The sequence below is a fragment of the Ictidomys tridecemlineatus genome, chromosome 4, assembly GCF_052094955.1.
Source record: "Ictidomys tridecemlineatus isolate mIctTri1 chromosome 4, mIctTri1.hap1, whole genome shotgun sequence".
Lineage (NCBI taxonomy): Eukaryota > Metazoa > Chordata > Mammalia > Rodentia > Sciuridae > Ictidomys > Ictidomys tridecemlineatus.
The window spans coordinates 197,149,741-197,168,719 of NC_135480.1; the positions used below are offsets into that span (position 1 = coordinate 197,149,741).

An 18,979-nucleotide genomic window follows, 5' to 3' on the forward strand; every position below is an offset into this window, starting at 1 on the left:
TGATTATAGAAAACATTGGAAAATATGAAATAAAGTATAAAGAATAGGGGCTAGGGTTGTGGCTCAGTGGTAGAGTGCTTGCCTAGCATGTGTGAGGCACTAGGTTCGATTCTCAGCACCACATAAAAATAAATAAAGGTCCAACAACAACTAATAAAATATTTTTTAAATAAATAAATAAATGAGGCTGTATGTCAGAAAAGTGTAGAGTCCAACATAAGTTTAAATCCCAACTCAGTACAGTGTATTATTGTGTCAGTTTTCTGTCACTATGACAAATACCCAACATAATTAGCTTATAAATACAAAGGTTTGTGTGGTTCATAGTTTTAGAGGTTTCAGCCCATGCTCACTTGGGCCCATTGCTTTGGGCCTATGGCAACACATCATCGTGGGAGTGTTTGGCAGCATCTGGGGAGTGAACATAGGGAAGAGGAAGAGGTGGGATCCCTTTATTCCCTTCAAGGGCCCATCCCCATGACCTGAAAGTCTCCCACTTGGCCCACTTCCCAATGACACATTTTGGGGACTAAACCTTTAACACTGGACCAGTCACGTAAGAGCCCACCTATGGCCATTATTGTGTAAAAGATATGAGTTTTAATACATGGTATGCTTTTCTGTTAAGTATGTTTATGAACACTAGGGCATTTAAACCAAGCATAAAAGTGGTCATTTGATAAGGGCACACTATAAGTATTTTTCTCTTTTCTTCCTTTCCATGTTTATGACTGCTTTTTCTGTAAACAAATATGTATTGCTCCTAAAATTGTAAGTAATTTTTAAACTTAAAAAAGTGAATAAACTCTAAAAATTTCTGCCTAATTTACATTGCCAAGGTTGTTACCAAAATGGAATTAAGATGTGTACACACAGACACACACCTTATTTTATACATATATAAGAAAGTTATTTGAAAACCATAATCTGAGGGGTAATCACTATTATCATGTTTCTGTTCTTGTGATCCAAGTGATTTTAAATATGAGAGCTCAAGGTCTTCATTAGGTATTCCATGTTCACACCCCCAAGCTTGACCCTCCTTGTTCTTGGGACTGGGATTGAAGCTTTTGATTGCCCCCACATTCTTTAGCTGGCCTAAATAAATACTTAATCTCCAGGGTAGCACTGAAGGTTGTGTGGCCTTTGTCAGACTTTGCATTCTTCCCTTTTCAGGTAACAAGTCAGCAGCAGGAGATGGCTATCTTGGACAAGCAATTAGGGCATAAAAAGGAGGAGCTGCAGCTACTCCAAGAAAGCATGGTCCAAGCAAAAGCTGATCTCCAAGAAGCCCTGAGTCTGGGAGAAACTGAAGTTGCTGAGAAGTGCAGTCACATCAGGGTATGATATTCAGTAGGTTTTCTTAAGAGTCCTAGACAATGTCATTGATTTATTTTGAGGTAGTTTCATTGGTTTTCTCTGAAGAAGATGTAAATTCCTGAAACCTTGCCTCCTCCCTAATGCCATTTGGTGTGTGTTGTGTGTCCAGGCTATGCTATGTCTGCGATGTGAAGTGCACCCATATTGTTGCCTGGATATGGCTAAGGTTCTCCTGTCTCTTGCCTTTCTCATTTCATTTCTTCTCTAGGAATAGCTTTTCTGCCCTGTTACTAGCCAGATCCCACCTGATTCTTATGGCCCAGCTACCTGCTGCCTTCTCACTTTTTGCTCTGGAAGGGGTTTCTTCCTCTCCTGAGTTTGGCAACATTCTTTGTGTTTCCTCGAGCACCTTGACTTTCTAAGAGTGTGCTGGTTTCCAGCCTTACCTCTGCACTAGGGCTGCTGAGCCCCTTGAGGTCAAGGGCTAGGTTGAAATCAGCCTTTTTTCCTCTACAACATGTTGCCTTGCTTATGGTCAGTGCTGTGTATATATGTAAAGATGTTACTTTCTTCCATTATTCAGAAATATATTAGTGAAAAATATTGTGCTGTTCTTGACATCAAAGGCAAAAATGAGCTTGTTTCTAAGTTAGAAATTCTGTGAAATGAGACAAGAACATAATTGATTTTAGAGGAATTTCAGTTCATATTTTCATAGGGGAGGGTAACTTTTTGTTTTAAACACAGGAAGTAAAATTGCTTCTGGAAGAACTGAGTGTTCAGAAAGGAGAACTGAATGTCCACATTAGTGAAAAAAAAACTCAACTTGCACTTATAAAGCAGGAAATTGAAAAAGAGGAAGAAAATCTTCAGGTAGTTTTAAGGCAAATGACTAAATACAAAACTGGTAAGTTTAAAGAACATATAAAGTTTGGTGTTGGAAATGTGTTATAGGTTATAGAAAAATACAAATGACCAAATAAGCCTCAATTAAAACTTAACCTTATTACTAATAAGCAAGTAAAGGCAGATTATAAAAGGAATATATTATATTCTGGCATTCGATTTAATATGGTTTATGTAAAAGTGAAATAATTATATTCATGGTTGACCAGCATATGCTGACAGAAGGGCAAGTATATGCCTGCGATCCTTTTGAAGTGTACACTGGAATACTCTTTCAAGGTTCAAGACTCTTAAAATTAAAAGTCACATCTGTTGGGCCAGCAAGCCCATTTCTATTCATAACCAAATGGCATCTTTTTACATGCTTCACAGTAATGTTTATAATGACAAAAATTTGGAAACAACCAATTTAAAATGATATTTTTAATATTTAATGACATTCAAAAGTGCTCAAGAGAATAGTGAAAAATAAATAAAAACGGAATATGGAGTATAGTTCAGTTTATTTTAGAATGTGTGTGTGTGTGTGTGTGTGTTTTCCTGGAAGGAAATACTCCAAAATGCTATAGTAATGATTATCATCTTTGTATGTTGGGATAATGATATATTTTCAGTTTTTTCTTTTAATACTTTTTGTATTTTTTCAAATTTTCTCCATGAACAAATATTGTTATAATCAGAAAAAAGTTAATATTTAAATGTCTATATTTCAAAGGGCAAAACTATAATCATTTCAATCTTTATATAAAGTTTTTCCTATTTTGATTAAGTTTTATTTGTATAAAATGTTTTTAGTTCATTTATTGTGGGGATATAAATGCTTTTCAAAGTAGTTCTTTATTAAATATTTTTTTAATATTTCTAACAAATAATTAACAATACTTTTAAAAAGTTGTTTCTGTTTAATATGTAATTAGCACCATTTATTCAGCTGAACAAAATTTTTTTGATCATCTGTTATTTCTTCCAGTCAGTAGCATTATTTTTTGTTTCATTTTATAAACGTTTCCAAGTTTACTTAAAAGCATGGGCTATGCTTTGTTTCTATCCATTAGAACTAAAGAACATTTTGGACATGTTGCAACTTGAAAACAATGAACTACAAGATTTGAAGCTACAGCACGACCAGAAGGTGACTGAGTTAGAGAAGACTCAGGTCGAAGTGCTAGAGGTAATGAACAGAGATGTTGTCCCCTTAGCAAACTGAAATCTTTCTCTTTTAGGAGGTTCAGTCCCCTTTTTTCTGATTTAGGAGAAAATGGAGTTAGAGAATTTGCAGCAGGCTGCCCAACAACAGAAAGAGGAAATAGAGTGGCAGAAACAGCTCCTTGAGAGGAACAAACGGGAAGTAGATCGAATGACTGCTGAGATCCAGGCATTACAGTCATGTGTTGAGTGTTTGAGCAAAGAAAAAGAAGATCTCCAAGAGAAATGTGACAGCTGGGAAAAGAAGTTGTCACAAACCAAAAGGTGAGAGCAAGAACAAATAATATTTGGGGATCACTTTTAAAAATAAGAGTATAGGGATTCGGCATATGCCTCACTATAGAGCACTTGCCTCACATGTACAAGCCCTTGGGTTTAGTCCCTAGTCTTGCAAATAAATAAAATAAAAATAACTGAGAAGGAATTTAAAAAAACAAAATTAGAACTTACAGAAAAGGAAAAAAGATATTCAAACATGGTAGCATAATTCTGCAGTAGTGTTTTTTGGTGAATTTACTTCTAGCTTTTCTTCCCTCCTCAAAAAGACTTTTAAAAATAATCTGTTGTTGTCTTTGAAGTGAAATAACACATGCTGGAAATAAATGGAGAGAAGTACCTAATTCATTGGCTAGGAAGACAATATTGTTAAGATTTAGTTCTCCTCAAATTGTTCTATAAATTCAAAACACTGCAATAAAAAAAAATCCCAGTAGCCATTCTTGTTTTTTTGTAGAAATTGACACATTGATTCTAAAGTTCAAATGGAAATGCAAAGGATCTAGAATAGAATTTTTGCAATTTTTTAGGCATAACACCAAAACAACTTTGAAAAAGAAACACAAAAGTTTTGGGCTAACACTACCTGATTTCAAGACTTCAGTATAAAACTGTAGTAAGCAACACTGTGGTATTGGTATAAAGTAGACAAATATATCATTGGAACAGAATAGAAAGTCAGAGATAAATTCTCACATATATGGACAACTGATTTTGACCAAGATAAGGAAGTATTGTTTCAGTAAAGAAAAGATAATCTCTTTAAAAAATGTTGCTAACCCAATTGGATATCCAAAATTAAAACAATGAAACCTTGACCTGTATGTCACATTGTATACAAAAATTAACTCAAACCCAACCATAAACAGAAATGCAAAACCTAAATATAAAACCTCTGAAGAGAAAATTTTTTGTGATCTTGGTTAAGCAAAATGTTCTTAAGTTTGGCAACTAAAAACATGATCCATAAAAAAGTAAATTGAAAAAATTGAATTTCATCAAAATTTCATCGGTTCTTCAGAAGACACTGTTAAACTAGTAAAAAGGCATGACGCAGACTGGGCCAGGAGTGAATCTTTGTAACCATGTATCCAATAAAGAACTTGTAACTTATATCCAGACTATATATACCTAAAGAACTCTCAAAACTCAATAGTAAGAAAATAACTCAGTTTTTTTTTGTTGTTGTTGTTTGTTTTGTTTTGATACTGGGAATTACCAGGGCACTTTAGCACTTAGCTACATCCTCAGCCCTTTTTATTTTGTATTTTGAGATAGGCAGGGTCTCAGTAAGTTATGGAGGATCTTGCTAAGATGCTGAGGCTGGCCTCAAATCTGCAAGCCTCCTGCCTCAGCTTCCTGAGTTGCTGAGATTACAGGTGTGCACTGCCACGCCCAGCTATAACGACAGTTTTTTTAAGTGGATACAAGATTTGAACAGACATTTCACTTCAGAATATATATGATGGCAAATAAACGTGATACGATGCTCAGCAACATTGCTCACTAAGGAAATACAAATTAAAACCATAAGGTAATATTCACTACACATTTATCAACATGACCATACCATATGTTATTGAAGTACTTTCATGTACAACTGATGGGAATGTAAAATGCTACGAGTATTTTGGAAAACAGTTTGGCAGTTACTTAAAAATCAGAAGTACACCTACCCAGAGATTCAGTCATTCTGCCCCTAGGTTTTGTTTTGGGTTTCTTCTTGCAGTACTGGGGATTGAACCTAGGGCCTTATGCATGCTACACTCCCAGGTGTTTACTCAAGAGAATGAAAGCATATTTCTACACATAGTATGACAAGTGTTCATAGCATCTTTATTTGTAATTGCCTGCATGTCTATAAACTGGCAGATGAGTAAACGAATTGTAGTATGTCTACCGTGGAATACTGTAGGAATAAAGGGTTGATACCCAACATGGATGAATGTCAGAGTAATTGTACTGAGTGAAAGAATCCAGACAAAAGCAAGTTTACACTTTTGGCCTCCCTTGATATGTAGAATACCTCTCAGGCATGTCTATGACATGGAAAAATCGTATGACACGTACCATTGTGTTTCCTGCTTTTTCACCTATCACAAGTTAGCAGTACAATTTTGATCCTCAGATATTTGGAATTCTGAATATTATCCATTTTTTATCCATGATTTTTATAAAACCTGAATTTAGTCAGTAACTTTCGAAGTTGGGGGGAATCTCCTATTTAGAAACCTGATAAGATTTCATTTAAAAAAATGAGTTCAACAATCTTGAATTTTAAGATTTATATTCATTCAGACCTTCCATAACTGTACATTGTGAAAAGGTAACACTATTCCTTAGTCATATCTTACGTGTGCTTAACTATTTCATATTGAACCATCTGATTTATTTTGTGTGGTAGGGTTTTAGCAACTACAGAAGAAAATAGCAAAATGGAGCAATCAAACTTAGAAAACTTGGAATTGAATGTCATAAAACTACAGCAGGAGGTGGACCAGCTAAACAAAGACAAGCTGTCACTACTTAAGGACATTTCAGCAGTGCAGCCACAGCTCCACGGTAGGAGGCAGTAGAGCAGGAGAGATGTGATTTTCCCTGTTTGTTAAATTCTTTGTGTGATTTTTCTTATTACAGAAGTCTTCATGCAAATGGGCAAGGAGTTTCTTTCTAAAATTAGATTGTGGTAATGGTTGCCCAACTCTGAATATACTAAAAGCATTTGAATTGTATACTTTAAATAGGACATGCATGATATGTGAATTATATCTCAGCTGATCTATTTTTCTAAAAACTCGAATTCATGTTCCTTAGAGAACAATTTTAAAACATAACAAAAAAGATGAAAAAACATTATTTATAAAAATTTTTAAAAGTAACTCCTATTGACAGTTTGGTAAATATTCTTCCAGGTTTTCCCTAGGAGTGTATGTGTGTACTTTAATGCAAATGAAAACATGTCTTTTATTACCAAATCTTTATAATTTTTTAGGAGAAATTGCTATGTCATTCTAGCTAATAATAACTTGTTGAGAATTTATTATGCCCTAGACCTGATACATTTTCTCATTTAATCCTCATAACATTTTTAGGAGATAGAAACTATTGTTTACCCATTTACAGATGAGGAAACCTAAGCTTAGTGTTCTTATAATTTGTTCAGTCACATAACTAGTAATTGACAAAGACAATATAGATATAAATTTAGTTCCTAAATTGTCTTCCTGAAAAGTACTAACTTTACATTTCTACCAGCAATGTAGAAGGTACATATTTTTACATCATACATCTCAACATTAAATATTATCTGTGAATTTTTTTCAGTACTTCAGAATCTCTACCATTGAGCTATGTGCTTAGCCCTTTTTATTTTTTATTTTTTGAGATAGGGTCTAAGTTAACCCAGTCTGGTCTCAAACTTGTTATCCTCCTGCCTCCACTCCCAAGTTGCTGGAATTACAAGCATACGCCACTGGTGCAGCTATTTTCTGTAAAGTTTTTAATGTAAGATTTTTGAATATGAAAGTCTTTGAAAACCTAGGCTCCTAGCCAAGATACGGGTTGTGTATATATCCCTGTCTTTTGGCTTTTAATAAGTGAGTGTGACATTGTCATTCATTCTACAGAAATATGTTTGAATTCACTTTTGCTGTACTTTTTTTGGGAAGGTGGCTGATGAAAATCTGTCATGTATACATACATGTATATTATTTTATTAAAATCTTGTTTCTGTAGAAAAACGAGAAGCAGTGAAGTCACTACAGGAGGAACTAGCTAATGTCCAAAACCATTTGAACCTAGCAAAACAGGTAAGGCTAACAAGTAGAATCTTCTGTTAGTATCCCAAAGGCACGCAGACAATTGGGTAATATAACAAAAAAGTCAAGTAAGCTGGTTTCCGTTCATACCAACAGATCATAGGGCCATTTATATAATGCAACCCTCAAATAATATTTTGGTACAGAGCTGTGGTTTTCTAATTTATTTGGGCCCTAGAACTCTTGATTCAAATGAAGTTTTACTCAAAACAAATACGTATAGTGGTGGCTAGACCAGAGTCATGCAGTTACTCTGCAGCTCCTCCAGGGCCAAAGGGAACAGGCAAGACTTCCAGATAAAGCTTAGAACTGATTACTTATTGAACAACAGAGCAGGATGTTGGATAGGGGAGATTCTTGAGCCTGTAAATTCTCATCATCTTCCTTAAGGTAACTCAGTGTTGTCCTGTGAGAATAGTGCTAAAACTGGATTTTCAAAGAACTTCAAGCAAATTCTGGGTCTCATTTTCTTCTACATAAATTAGAAGTTAGATTTAACATCTAAATTCTTTTCCTTATACCTTTAAGATTGTGCTTCTGAGAAGTATAAAACTTAAAATAGTCTACTTTTAAAAAATCCTACAAAGGTTCCTGTGAATCTTATTGTGAGAAATATGCTTTAAAATGCTTAATTTGGGTTCCTTTAAGAGGCATTTAATTTTCTGAACAATACTGTGAGGTAGCTTGTTTTTTGTTTTCCTCCTACCCACCTCAGTGACAAGGCAGATAAGCTGAGAGGAGCTGAGTATTTTGGTGGTTTTTTGACTCCTTATTTCTTAGGCACTAAAAAAGAGGAAATCCAGCAATTAGTTTGATTCCTGAATCCTTTTGTAAGTTTGTTGAGATAAAGGCTATGGAAATTATGCTTCTCATTTCATCAAATTTGGTAGATGGTGGATTGGCACTGGCCACTCCCGGTAGCTTTGTGAGTTCTTTCAGTTTGTTCTTCTACCTGCAGGACCTGATTCATACCACCAGCCGTCAGGATTCACTGCTTGGTGAGCAGACCCGGCTGCAGAAGGACATCAATGAGTGGGTAGAGAGGTTCGAGAACTGTCAAAAAGAAGCAGAAGCTAAACAACAACAACTCCAAGCACTTCAGAGTGAGATCGAAGAAAACAAGCTGAAGCTAGACCAGCAAGAAATGGTACTACACATTCACGATTATACATGAAAGGAGCCTTCTATTACTTGTATGAGCTTTCTCCTGTGGCAGAAAGCTGCTGGGTAGCCCCTCCCCGTGGCCTTTGTGTCTCTCTAACGTGCAACTAGGTGTGACTTTTACACCAGCTCTGTGACTCTGTTGAGATAAATATACATGATGGTCCCTTAAAGTCATAGGACATTGATCCTGTAAAGAATCTTAATGCCACATGCTCTTTGCTGCTTAATCTCCTCACGCTACCCAGGTGACTTTCCAGCCCTTGCATCATCACTTTTGCAAAGAATTTTTCTGGCCTGTGGGCCAGAGTACTGGAATCTGTCTCATGTTCATCTGGGACACTATTATGAGCTACTTTTTATTATGAGTATTTATTATGACTAAGATTTTTCTCCATTGAGATGTTTCAGAGACTTCATAAAGAGAGAGAGAATGAAGAAAGTAAATTAGAAGCCAGTAAAGTAACACTGAAGGAGCAGCGGCACCAGCTGGAAAAAGAATTAATGGACCAGAAAAGCAAACTGAACCAGGTGCTCATGCAGATGTCGGTGGCAGAAGAGCGCGTGAGGACTCTGCAAGAAGAGGAGCGGTGGGGGGAGACCCTGGAGAAGACGCTCTCCCAGACCAGTGTGTACCCTGAAATGAATCAGGGGCAGGGATGGGGCAAGGGCAGGGAAGGTGGAAGGATAGCTCTGCTGGTTGTCTTGTAAATTGTGTGAAGGACCCAGGCCCCAGCCAGGGCCCAGGAAGGGGCAGGAGAAGCAAAGCAGGAGAATGGCAGCCCTGTGAGAGATGCAGAGACAGGAGCAGAGACGCAAAGGGAACATGTACCTTTCTGGAGAAGTTTGATCCTAAGACTGCCTCCTTTGTTACCACGAGAAAGTGGAATATTGAGGCAAAGAAGTGTGGAAGACACTCTCAAGTATACTTTGAGCTTTAGGAATAATGATCCGTTTTGCTCAGCCAGTCGAACAATATTAACAATTCTTCTGTCCTCAGTTGACATAGTAAATGGTAAAGAATACAGGTATTTGCCTTTGAGTCAGTTTACTCCTGCTTGAACCTTATGTAAATGAAGTTGGTTTGAAAATCCAGGACACATGGTCATCAATAAATAATTTTTATCTTTCTTAGGCCACAGGGTTTAATAGTGCTCAGAAAATGTTATGGTTCTGGTGCCTGAAAGGATTGTCACTCATTTTCCCCTAGCAACTCATAATACACCCAGACCCAGTCATTTCATAGTGAAAATGAGACTAAACAAATATGCTGAATTCTCACTGTAGCAGAGGTGTTTAAAAGTGAAGTCTGAGTAGGGTGCTACTCTAAATAGGGTGATAAGAGTAACATTTAAAAAAAATATTTTTCTTATTTGTAAGCATTTTTATTGAGTGCTTACTCTGTCCCCAATATTTACATATGTGATTCCAGCAGAATACAAGGCAGTGTGTTCCTCACAGTGTGCTCCTCATCTGTAACACGGGGCTCAGGCCACTGTAAGAACCAGCTCCAAATCCTGTGCCTTTTCTACTGCACCACCTCCTGTGTAGGAAGAAGTACTGGTGTGCTTCCCTTTAATCAAATCAAAGTCCACAAGCCAGGCACAGTCAAGCACTCCTATTCTCCAAGCTACTTGGAGGCTGAGGAAGGAGGATAGAAAGTTTGAGGTCAACCTCAGTAACTTAGACCCTGTCTCAAAAAAAAGGGTGGAGGGAGACTGGGATGTAGCTCAAGGGTAAAACACCCATAGGTTCAATCCCCAGTACCAAATCAAGTTGTTGTTTTTTTTAAATAACTTTATTTTATTTGTTTATTCTTTTTATTTTTTATGTGGTGCTGAGGATCGAACCCAGGGCCTCACACATGCTAGGCAAGCACTCTATCACTGAGCCACAATCCCACCCCAAATCAAGTTTTATTAAAAAAAAAAAAAAATCAGCAGTCTGTTGCATGTTTCCTGCACCTCAGTATGGGACTTATTTGTCTCGGAGACTCAAAGGAAGGATAGTTTTTGTCACTTTGGGATCAGGCCTCCAAGAACCAGTTACTTCAGGATGTACCTTACCTGCCTGGATCTTTCCTGGTCTTTGGAGTGGTCAGGGCAAACTGGTGAGATGTGGTAATGGAGGGTAGCTCCAAGTGGACAGCCTGTCACCTTGTGAGGAAGAAAAGTTCTGCCTGCAGCTGCCTCAGGGCCTCCTGCTGAACTTTGTAAAATGCTTATTTCAGAGCTGCAGCTTTCAGAACGGGACCAGCAATTAATGGAAAAGTCGAGTGAGCTACGGGCTCTACAGAAAGAGACAGATGCTATGAGGGCAGACTTCAGTCTCCTGCGGAACCAGTTTTTAACAGAGAGAAAGAAAGCTGAGAAGCAGGTGGCCAGCCTGAAGGATGCACTCCAGGTCCAGCGGAGCCAGCTGGAGAAAAACCTCCTTGTGAGTAGCTGCTGCCCTGGCATTGTATGAGGTTATGATGCAGTTAAGCCCTCAGCCTGCAGCACCAGTGCAGAGAACGTTAATAGCCCACCAACCACCCCTTACCCAGCTACGGGTATTTCTGTGTTCATGGAGATTGACTCTTGAAGCTCGTGGTAAGTTTTGCGTGAGACTCCACTGCTGCCCAAGTAGCTTTGGCTGCTGGCTGGAGAGCATCCCATGAACTAGTATCAGCACAAAGTCAAGACAGCTTCTGCTGTGGCCCACTGTGGGGATGAGGGCATTGGAGAGGGCTTGGAAGACATTTGTACCCAGCTGTAGTCATTGCTTACAAATTATTCTCATCCTGGCCTTTTCAGTCAGCATTAACATTAATTATTATCCTAAACCAGGAAGCTCAATCTACTATGCTTTTATCCCTGAAATAAATTCAGGTGGTGATAATCAAATAGTTCAGAGCCATTTGTGATAGGTGGGGGCAGGTGAGCTCAGTGGTTTCACAAATAATCCTCTGGTTGGATTGAGGGAGCCCTATTATATGAAAGGAACTTCTAAAAGGTTTGTGTTTCCAGAGGGTGATATTCTTACAACTATCAATAGACAAGGTAACTGTAAACACAGAATATAGATGTTTAAAATTTAATCCTTCCAATAACACTGATGATTGGTACTGTTGTTCCCATTTTATAGACAATGGAGACTCAGAGAAAGTACCTTATCAAAGATGCAGCAGATCTGGGGTTCAGACTTTGGTGTAATAGATTGACATATGTGTACTCCCAGCTATACTCTGCCTACCCCAAAGAAGTAAATAGACTTATCCCCATTTTACAGCCTGAGAAGCTGAGGCCAGGAGGAGATGAAGTTATAGAGCTAGTGAGTATATGAGTCAATAGCAGCAACACCGCCATGTTTGGACCACAGAGTCATTTTCCTCCTGTTCTAGGAGCAAAAACAGGAGAAGAGTTGCATGCAGAAGGAGATGGCGACCATGGAGCTGGTAGCCCAGGACAACCACGAGAGGGCACGGCGCCTGATGAAGGAGCTCACTCAGATGCAGCAGGAATACCTGGAGCTCAAGAAACAGGTGTGTGACCAGGACCTTCTGCTGGCCAGCCTGGGCAGGAAGGGTCAGTGAACACTCCTTGCCCTCAGGACTCCAACAGGTTGTAACAGATTTGGTATCTTTTAAGAGGATTATTTCTTTATGGAAATCATGAAAGACTGGTTATAAGAAGGTTCTGTAAAAACAGATTTGACTTAAAATTTTGAAATGTAACTCCCCAAGGGAAAAAAGTATTTGTTAAAAATGTGCTTTTAAAATTCTCTTAAAGGGGTTGGGTTGTGGCTCAGGGGTAGAGTGTTTGCTGGGTGTGAGGCACTGTGCTCAATCCTCAGCACCACAGAAAAATAAATAAATAAAGCTATTTTGTCCAACTACAACTAAAAAAAAAAAAAGATTCTCAGCACATCTGTAATCCCAGAAGCTGAGGCAGGAAGATCACAAGTTCAAAGCCAGCCTCAGCAAAAGCGAGGCACTATGCAACTCAGTGGCACCCTGTCTCTAAATAAAATGCAAAATAGGGCTAGGGATGTGGCTCAGTAGTCGAGTGCCCCCAAGTTCAGTCCCTGGTCCCCCTGCCACACACACACACACACACACACACACACACACACACACACACAAAATCTCTTAAAGCTGGATGCACACCTATAATCTTGTAATCTGAGCTACTTAGGAGGCTAAGGCTGGAGGCTTACAAGTTTGAGGCCAGCCTGAACAACTGAGATGTCTCAAAGTAAAAAATAAAAAGGGCTGGGAATGTAGTTCAGTGGTAGTGCATCCATGGGTTCAACCCTCAGTACTTAAAAAGCTTGGAGAATTTTAGTATTAGTTTTTTTTTTTATGTTAGTTATTGAAAGGGAAAAAAATAGTAATTCTTTAACATAAAACTTTATCATGGCCCAAAGAAATATGTTAAAACATTAGTTTTTATGCCAGAAACAAGTCTAGTAACATAATTCCCAGATAAGAAAAAATGATCCAGGGGAAAACTTTGATAACATGTAACAGGTGGAAAGCACAAAACCAGTTCATGCTTGGAGTTGTCAGCCTGGACAACACAGGAGACCCATCTCAAACACACACAACTTTAAGTTGAACCATCATAAGACAGGGATTGTCTGCAGTTGATATCTACAGAACTTTATAAATACTAGACGCATTCAATAGCTGACCTCTAAGTAAGTCCCAAACCTTACTCAGTATATTTAACTCTGTTTAGATGGCAAACCAAAAAGATCTGGAGAGAAGACAAATAGAAATCAGTGATGCAATGAGGACACTTAAGTCTGAGGTTAAAGACGAAATAAGAACCAGCTTGAAGAATCTCAACCAGTTTCTTCCAGAACTACCAGAAGATATAACAGCTATTTTGGAAAGAAATGGAAACCTAGAAGGAGAGTTGGAAAGCTTAAAAGAGAACTTTCCATTCACTGTGAATGAGAGACCATTTGAAGAAAAGCCAAATTTTTCCCAAGTTCACATAACGGTAAGAGTGTATCCTGCTATTCCCTCAGCTTCATAGAAGGATAGTTTGTTTCCACCTCCTCCATCCTCCAGTTAAGCTAAAAACAGGTTTGGAGGTGTGGGGGTAGGAAAGGCTGGTTGTCTCCCACCCATGATACTGGGTGACTCATGGATGTCTCCCTTTTCCTTTTGCAAAAGGATGAGCACTGGCGCGGGGAGGCACTCCGAGAGAGACTGCGGCACCGTGAAGATCGACTCAAGGTTACCCTTTTTAAAGAAAATAAGAACCAGTCTGGAGGCGTGGCTCAGTGGTAGAGCACTTGCCTAGGATACACAAGGCCCTGGGCTCACCCCCAGCATCACAAAACAAAACAAAATGGTTTGAGATGCTTGGCACTCTGGGGAAAATGGGGGAAATTTCTCATTCACAAGCTGCTCTCACATCCACAATTTTGCAGCACTGAGAAGTTTATAGATGACATGGTTGAAGTTCAGAGAAGTAGACGTCACACAACAGTGAATGACAGTCAGTGTTCAAGATTCTAGGGCTGGGGTGTAGCTAGAGATGAAACACTTACTTGCCTAGCAATAACCAAAATTCTGGGTTTGATCTCTAACACCCCACAAAACATGAATTCTGGTGTTAAGTCTAGTGTTCTTTAACTACATAACGCTGCTTTACTTCATCTAGAACTGACAGAAACTAAGTATTTGGAAGAGGAAATGGAGACATAGTGATGAACTGTAAGAACACCATAAACCAGTGATTTGGGGAAACATTGAGAACACTGGAAAAGTAGGGTTGAGTGTCAGATAAGGAATTGTTTGACTCAGAATATGTTGCTTTGGAGGCCCTGCGAGACATGCAGTTAAAGTCTATTAGTGGAGTCTAGAATTTAGTGTCCAATGTTAACCTAAAGATTTGGGGGTTAAGTGTATGGGTGGAGTTGAAATGAGAGGGAGGTTGAATGAAAAGACAGGACTCACCTTTAGGGAATGGCTGCCCTACACAGCATGGCCTGCGAGGGAACAGTACTGCAGCATTGAGAGGAGCCCTGTGACTTCCAGTGACTTTCTCCCACCACACATGGCTGCTTTAATTTTAGTCAGTTATATAATTAAATCAAGTTAAAAATTCAATTCTTCAGTTGCTACATTTCAATTGCTTAGTAGCCATGTGTGTCTAGTGGCTGCTCTAGATAGATACAACCAGAGATAGAGCATTCCATCACTGCAGAAAGTGTGCGTGGAGGGTGCTGCTTCAGACTGAATCACTTCAAGATTAAAGCATAAGGAAAGGTCAAGAGGCACTGTGAATTAAATACCTAGTGAGGAGACACTGAAGATTCCAAGTATCAACTAATCATCTGATTCTTGGCAAACAAAGAGAGGAGGTAGCAATTTAGCAGGAAGGCAGAAGAGGCGGAAATCCTAAGCATTGCTACAATGGAAAGAATGGGCTGGGTCAAAGATCCAGTTAATGACAACATAGATGGTAAAAGTTGTGCCCACAGGGGTATCCATCCTTCCCTGGCAGCTCCTTCAGTTGTTTTTAAGGACTCAGCATTTCCAGCAGTCACTCCTGCTCCACGAGGGTCAGGCTGGCCTGTCAGATGTGGAGCGTGAGAAGCTGTGACTTCTGCATAAAACCCTGTTTTGTCTAACTCTTTTCAGGCCCAGCTTCGACGCTGTATGTCCAAGCAAGCAGAAGTATTAATCAAAGGAAAGCGGCAGACGGAGGGCACTTTACATAGTCTTAGGAGGCAAGTGGATGCGTTAGGAGAATTGGTCACCAGCACCTCTGTAGATTCAACATTGTCACCCAGTTTGTCTCACCTGGAGTCTTCGCTTGCAGATGACTCTCACCCTGGGCAAAGTCAGGTAAGAGGAAGCCCTTAGAGTTTAATGTTACTTGGGAAATACTTGAAACTTTGAGGCACACGATCTGCGGAGGACTCAGTGTCAGCGGACTCAGGATCTAAATGCCACCTTCTGATCTGGAAAATTTGTCTTAGCAGATTCAATATTTTGTGGCCTGTGGGAGAACTGGAATTGCCTAGCTCATAGAAATCCAAAAAAATAAACTGATTGCTTAGCAAGTAGATTAGCACTGAAGAGTGCATGACCTGACAGCAATGCAATTAATTCTATTCTTCCTGTCCTCCATTTCCAGATTTCCTTATTTTCTACTTGGTCAATGTAAAGATCTTAGACCTATGAGGCCAGTTTGAGTCTGAGTTTAGTTTGTCTGTTTCCCGTGTCCTGGGGAAAGATGATTATTAATAATAGTGCCTAATATTATTTTGCAGTAAAAATTTTGAACTGTAACAGACTGAATTTCATAAAGGTTTTCTGTGTGAGACTTACACACCTATGTTAACACTTTACAGATAACAGCCCATTTTATCCTTACACTCTGGGATGTCTTTTTATACAAAAAAAAAAAAAAATGACCTGATTAAGGATGTAGCAGAAGACAAAACCAGGATTAAGGTCTGATCTGAGCTATTTATTGTAATGGTCGAACCACAAGGAACATTCAAGGTTAACTTCTTTAATAGGCCAAAGAGGAGCAAGTGACTTACCTAGGTCACAAAGCTAATTAGTAGCAGAACCAAGATTTGAATATGATTTCCTTAACTCTGCAGTGGGACCCTAGTGCAGAAAAGGCCAGAACCATCATGGCCTCAGGGCAGTTAAGGAAGAGTGTGAAGCACTGGGCATGGAAACATAGGTGGGCTCTGTAGCAGCTCAGTTGTGAGAAGAGCACGTGGAGGTTTAGGGGCCAGGTTTAATTATCAGCTCAAGATTGCATCCAGAACTCCGATGCTCTGAATGCCAGAAAATGAGAGATGTTGGAGCATGAGTAGGACAAAGCTGTTGGAATTGTTTAAAAATCTGGGGCTGAAATCCAGCCTTCTGTGGGATAAAGGTTTGAACTAGCTTGAAGTGGGGGGTTGGCCTTTGGGCCTGATGTTTTATACATTTCTTTTCAGGGCTCCTTCCAGGTTCTACAAGGTCCATCAGAACTGCCAGTCAGTTACCAACACGGATGCCATTAACAGCTTCCTGCTCATAGGGTACATGTTAAAAAGTTCTATTTCTTTCCCACCCCGCCTCCTTACGTACTGGGGACTGAACCTGGGGCCTTCAATGGTAGGCAAGCACTCCTCTACCACTGAGCCACATCTCTAGCACATGAGATCTTTTAAAACCAAGCACTTTTAATTGGAAAATCTTCAATTCCAGAGGTCTTAAAAAAAAAAAAACACTTTAATTTTTTCTCATAATCTTAAAGTGGTTCACCTTAAACTTTTGGGGCTGAAAATGTATGAGTGGTAATGCACTTGCCTAGCTTGCATGAGGCCGTGGATGAAAAGAAACAGTCCAGAGGTACTCAAATTTGCAATTTTTTTTCCTGTCAGCCATTGTGCCATCGCCTATTAAGACAGTTTTCACTGTTAAAAGAGTTTAATTCATCCTTTCCATCTTTTGTCTTACAATGTAGGAAAAGGATGGCCCACCAGGACGAGGAGTGCTGTCTTGTGTAAATCTGAGGACACTTTCTCCACTACCTCACTAACTTCCAAATTGCATTGTTGTGTGGTTTTATCAAGTTCCAGTGAATCAAGATGCTGAAAGTGCACTCTACTGTGTTTTTGTACCATTAATGCCAATGTTTTTGTAAACCACTTGTATATATGGGAATAGTTGTAAACAATTTAAACCAGTTTCCTAGGTGGCTGAAACCTTTGTTTTTAATCTTGTGGTGTGTTTTTATAAAGACAATGCCGACCTTAATGGCATTATTTGAATCTATACACTGGTAAATCTAGTTGCAAAGAATGTACTTAACTTAAAAGCCCCTCTTCTTTTATATAGTTTCAAGTTATTTTTGGATTAACTTAAAATCTATTTTTCATATAAAAATAAAAGATACACTCAACTTGGGTCTGTCATCTAAATTTCATAGATCTGTGACATCTGAAAGTCATCAAATTTTGCCTTATTTCCAAGAAAATGACCATCTTCCAGTTGGTTTTACTATCCTTTACCTGGAAGTAGGTTCTATTTCCCAATGAATGTTTCTTGATTCAAAAATAATATAAAATCATTATGTTTCAGACATTTTTCCTTGGCCAATAATATTCTTTGGGGGGAAGTTAGGAAAACTTTATTCTTTATAAACACTAACCCAGTCACATAAATTCATATTGTAGTCAGACTTTTATTAAACTTTGGAATTATAATTAACAGCTCAATTCCATGACCTATACATTTCTCTAAAACCAAGAACAACAGGTAGGCACATGCCTATAATACCACCTATTTGGGAGGCAAAGGGATCCCAAATTAGAGACCAGCCTCAGCAACTTGGGGAGACCCTGTCTCAAAATTTAAAAAAAAAAAAAAAAAGGAGCCAGGAATGTAGCTCAGCGGTAGAGCACCCCCTGGATTCAAACCCCAGTACTACAGGAAAAATAAAAATACCATCCCAGTTGTGTGGCATCAGAATTATTCCCAAAGGGTAAATATGTAATAGAGGTTTTTAAATATTCCCAAGAACTGTTTTCTAGCCCACCAAATAACTTTTGAGCCAGAACTGGCATTATATCATGTTACTATGCAGAACAGCACAGTGTAATAATCCCTTGCCACCAAAGTTTTAGATTCCTATAGTATGGTTAGAACTGGATCATTAAGATACACAAATGTAATTTCAGTAAAGATAATGGAAGTCACATACAATTACTGATTTAGTATGTTCTAGAAGGCATGTTTCTAAAACAAAACTTGGTTTGTATTTTGTCGAGGTTTTTTGTTTTTAATTTTTTAGCTGTAGATGGACAATACCTTTATTTTATTTATTTTTATGTGGTGCTGGGGATCAAATCCAGTGCCTCGTAGATGCCAGACAAGGGCTCTACCACTGAGCCACAACCCCAGCCCCTTGGTTTGTATTTTGTATTTACATTTTCCTTCATTTTACTTTTGCAACTCTTAGCAAAATGGTTTAAAGGCCTAGCCCATTCACAATTTTGGCATTCTTCAAGGGCAGTTTTCAGGCCTGTGTTGAATGTGGGTCAAAACTAGCTCAATTACTTATTGATGTGGTTTTATATGCTGCAAATGTAGATTAAATTAAATTTAAAGTGCCACATGAACCCTCTCCATATTCCAAAATAGACAGAAATGGAAGATATTTGGTCTTCTGTTTAAGGTGAGTGGACCAGACAATTTTATTTTTATAAAGGTTACATCTAAAACAATGGATATATGGGGGGAAAAAAGTCTAAAAACTATGGCCTTATGGAATTAGAGAAGT

General features: G+C 38.6%; 1 protein-coding gene across 10 annotated transcripts in view; it reads left to right on the forward strand.

Annotated features, from left to right (window-relative positions):
- Positions 1-17,599, forward strand: part of Cntrl (centriolin) — an 88,506-nt gene extending 70,907 nt beyond the window's left edge. For 8 of the 10 annotated variants that reach the window (XM_021723491.3, XM_005320910.5, XM_078048110.1 and 5 more), the window contains 15 exons: positions 1,177-1,341; positions 2,068-2,227; positions 3,282-3,397; positions 3,479-3,696; positions 6,113-6,270; positions 7,444-7,517; positions 8,485-8,673; positions 9,090-9,315; positions 10,918-11,123; positions 12,070-12,210; positions 13,409-13,675; positions 13,852-13,914; positions 15,328-15,534; positions 16,650-16,733; positions 17,162-17,599. In XM_021723491.3, coding sequence (XP_021579166.1) covers positions 1,177-1,341; positions 2,068-2,227; positions 3,282-3,397; positions 3,479-3,696; positions 6,113-6,270; positions 7,444-7,517; positions 8,485-8,673; positions 9,090-9,315; positions 10,918-11,123; positions 12,070-12,210; positions 13,409-13,675; positions 13,852-13,914; positions 15,328-15,534; positions 16,650-16,715 — 2,256 coding nt within the window. In that variant the 3' untranslated portion in view covers positions 16,716-16,733; positions 17,162-17,599. Of the gene's footprint in view, positions 1-1,176; positions 1,342-2,067; positions 2,228-3,281; positions 3,398-3,478; positions 3,697-6,112; positions 6,271-7,443; positions 7,518-8,484; positions 8,674-9,089; positions 9,316-10,917; positions 11,124-12,069; positions 12,211-13,408; positions 13,676-13,851; positions 13,915-15,327; positions 15,535-16,649; positions 16,734-17,161 lie in introns of those variants that run through there. The other 2 variants (XM_021723492.3, XR_013438277.1) reach the window with 2 other exon arrangements.
- Positions 17,600-18,979: the final 1,380 nt, after the last annotated feature.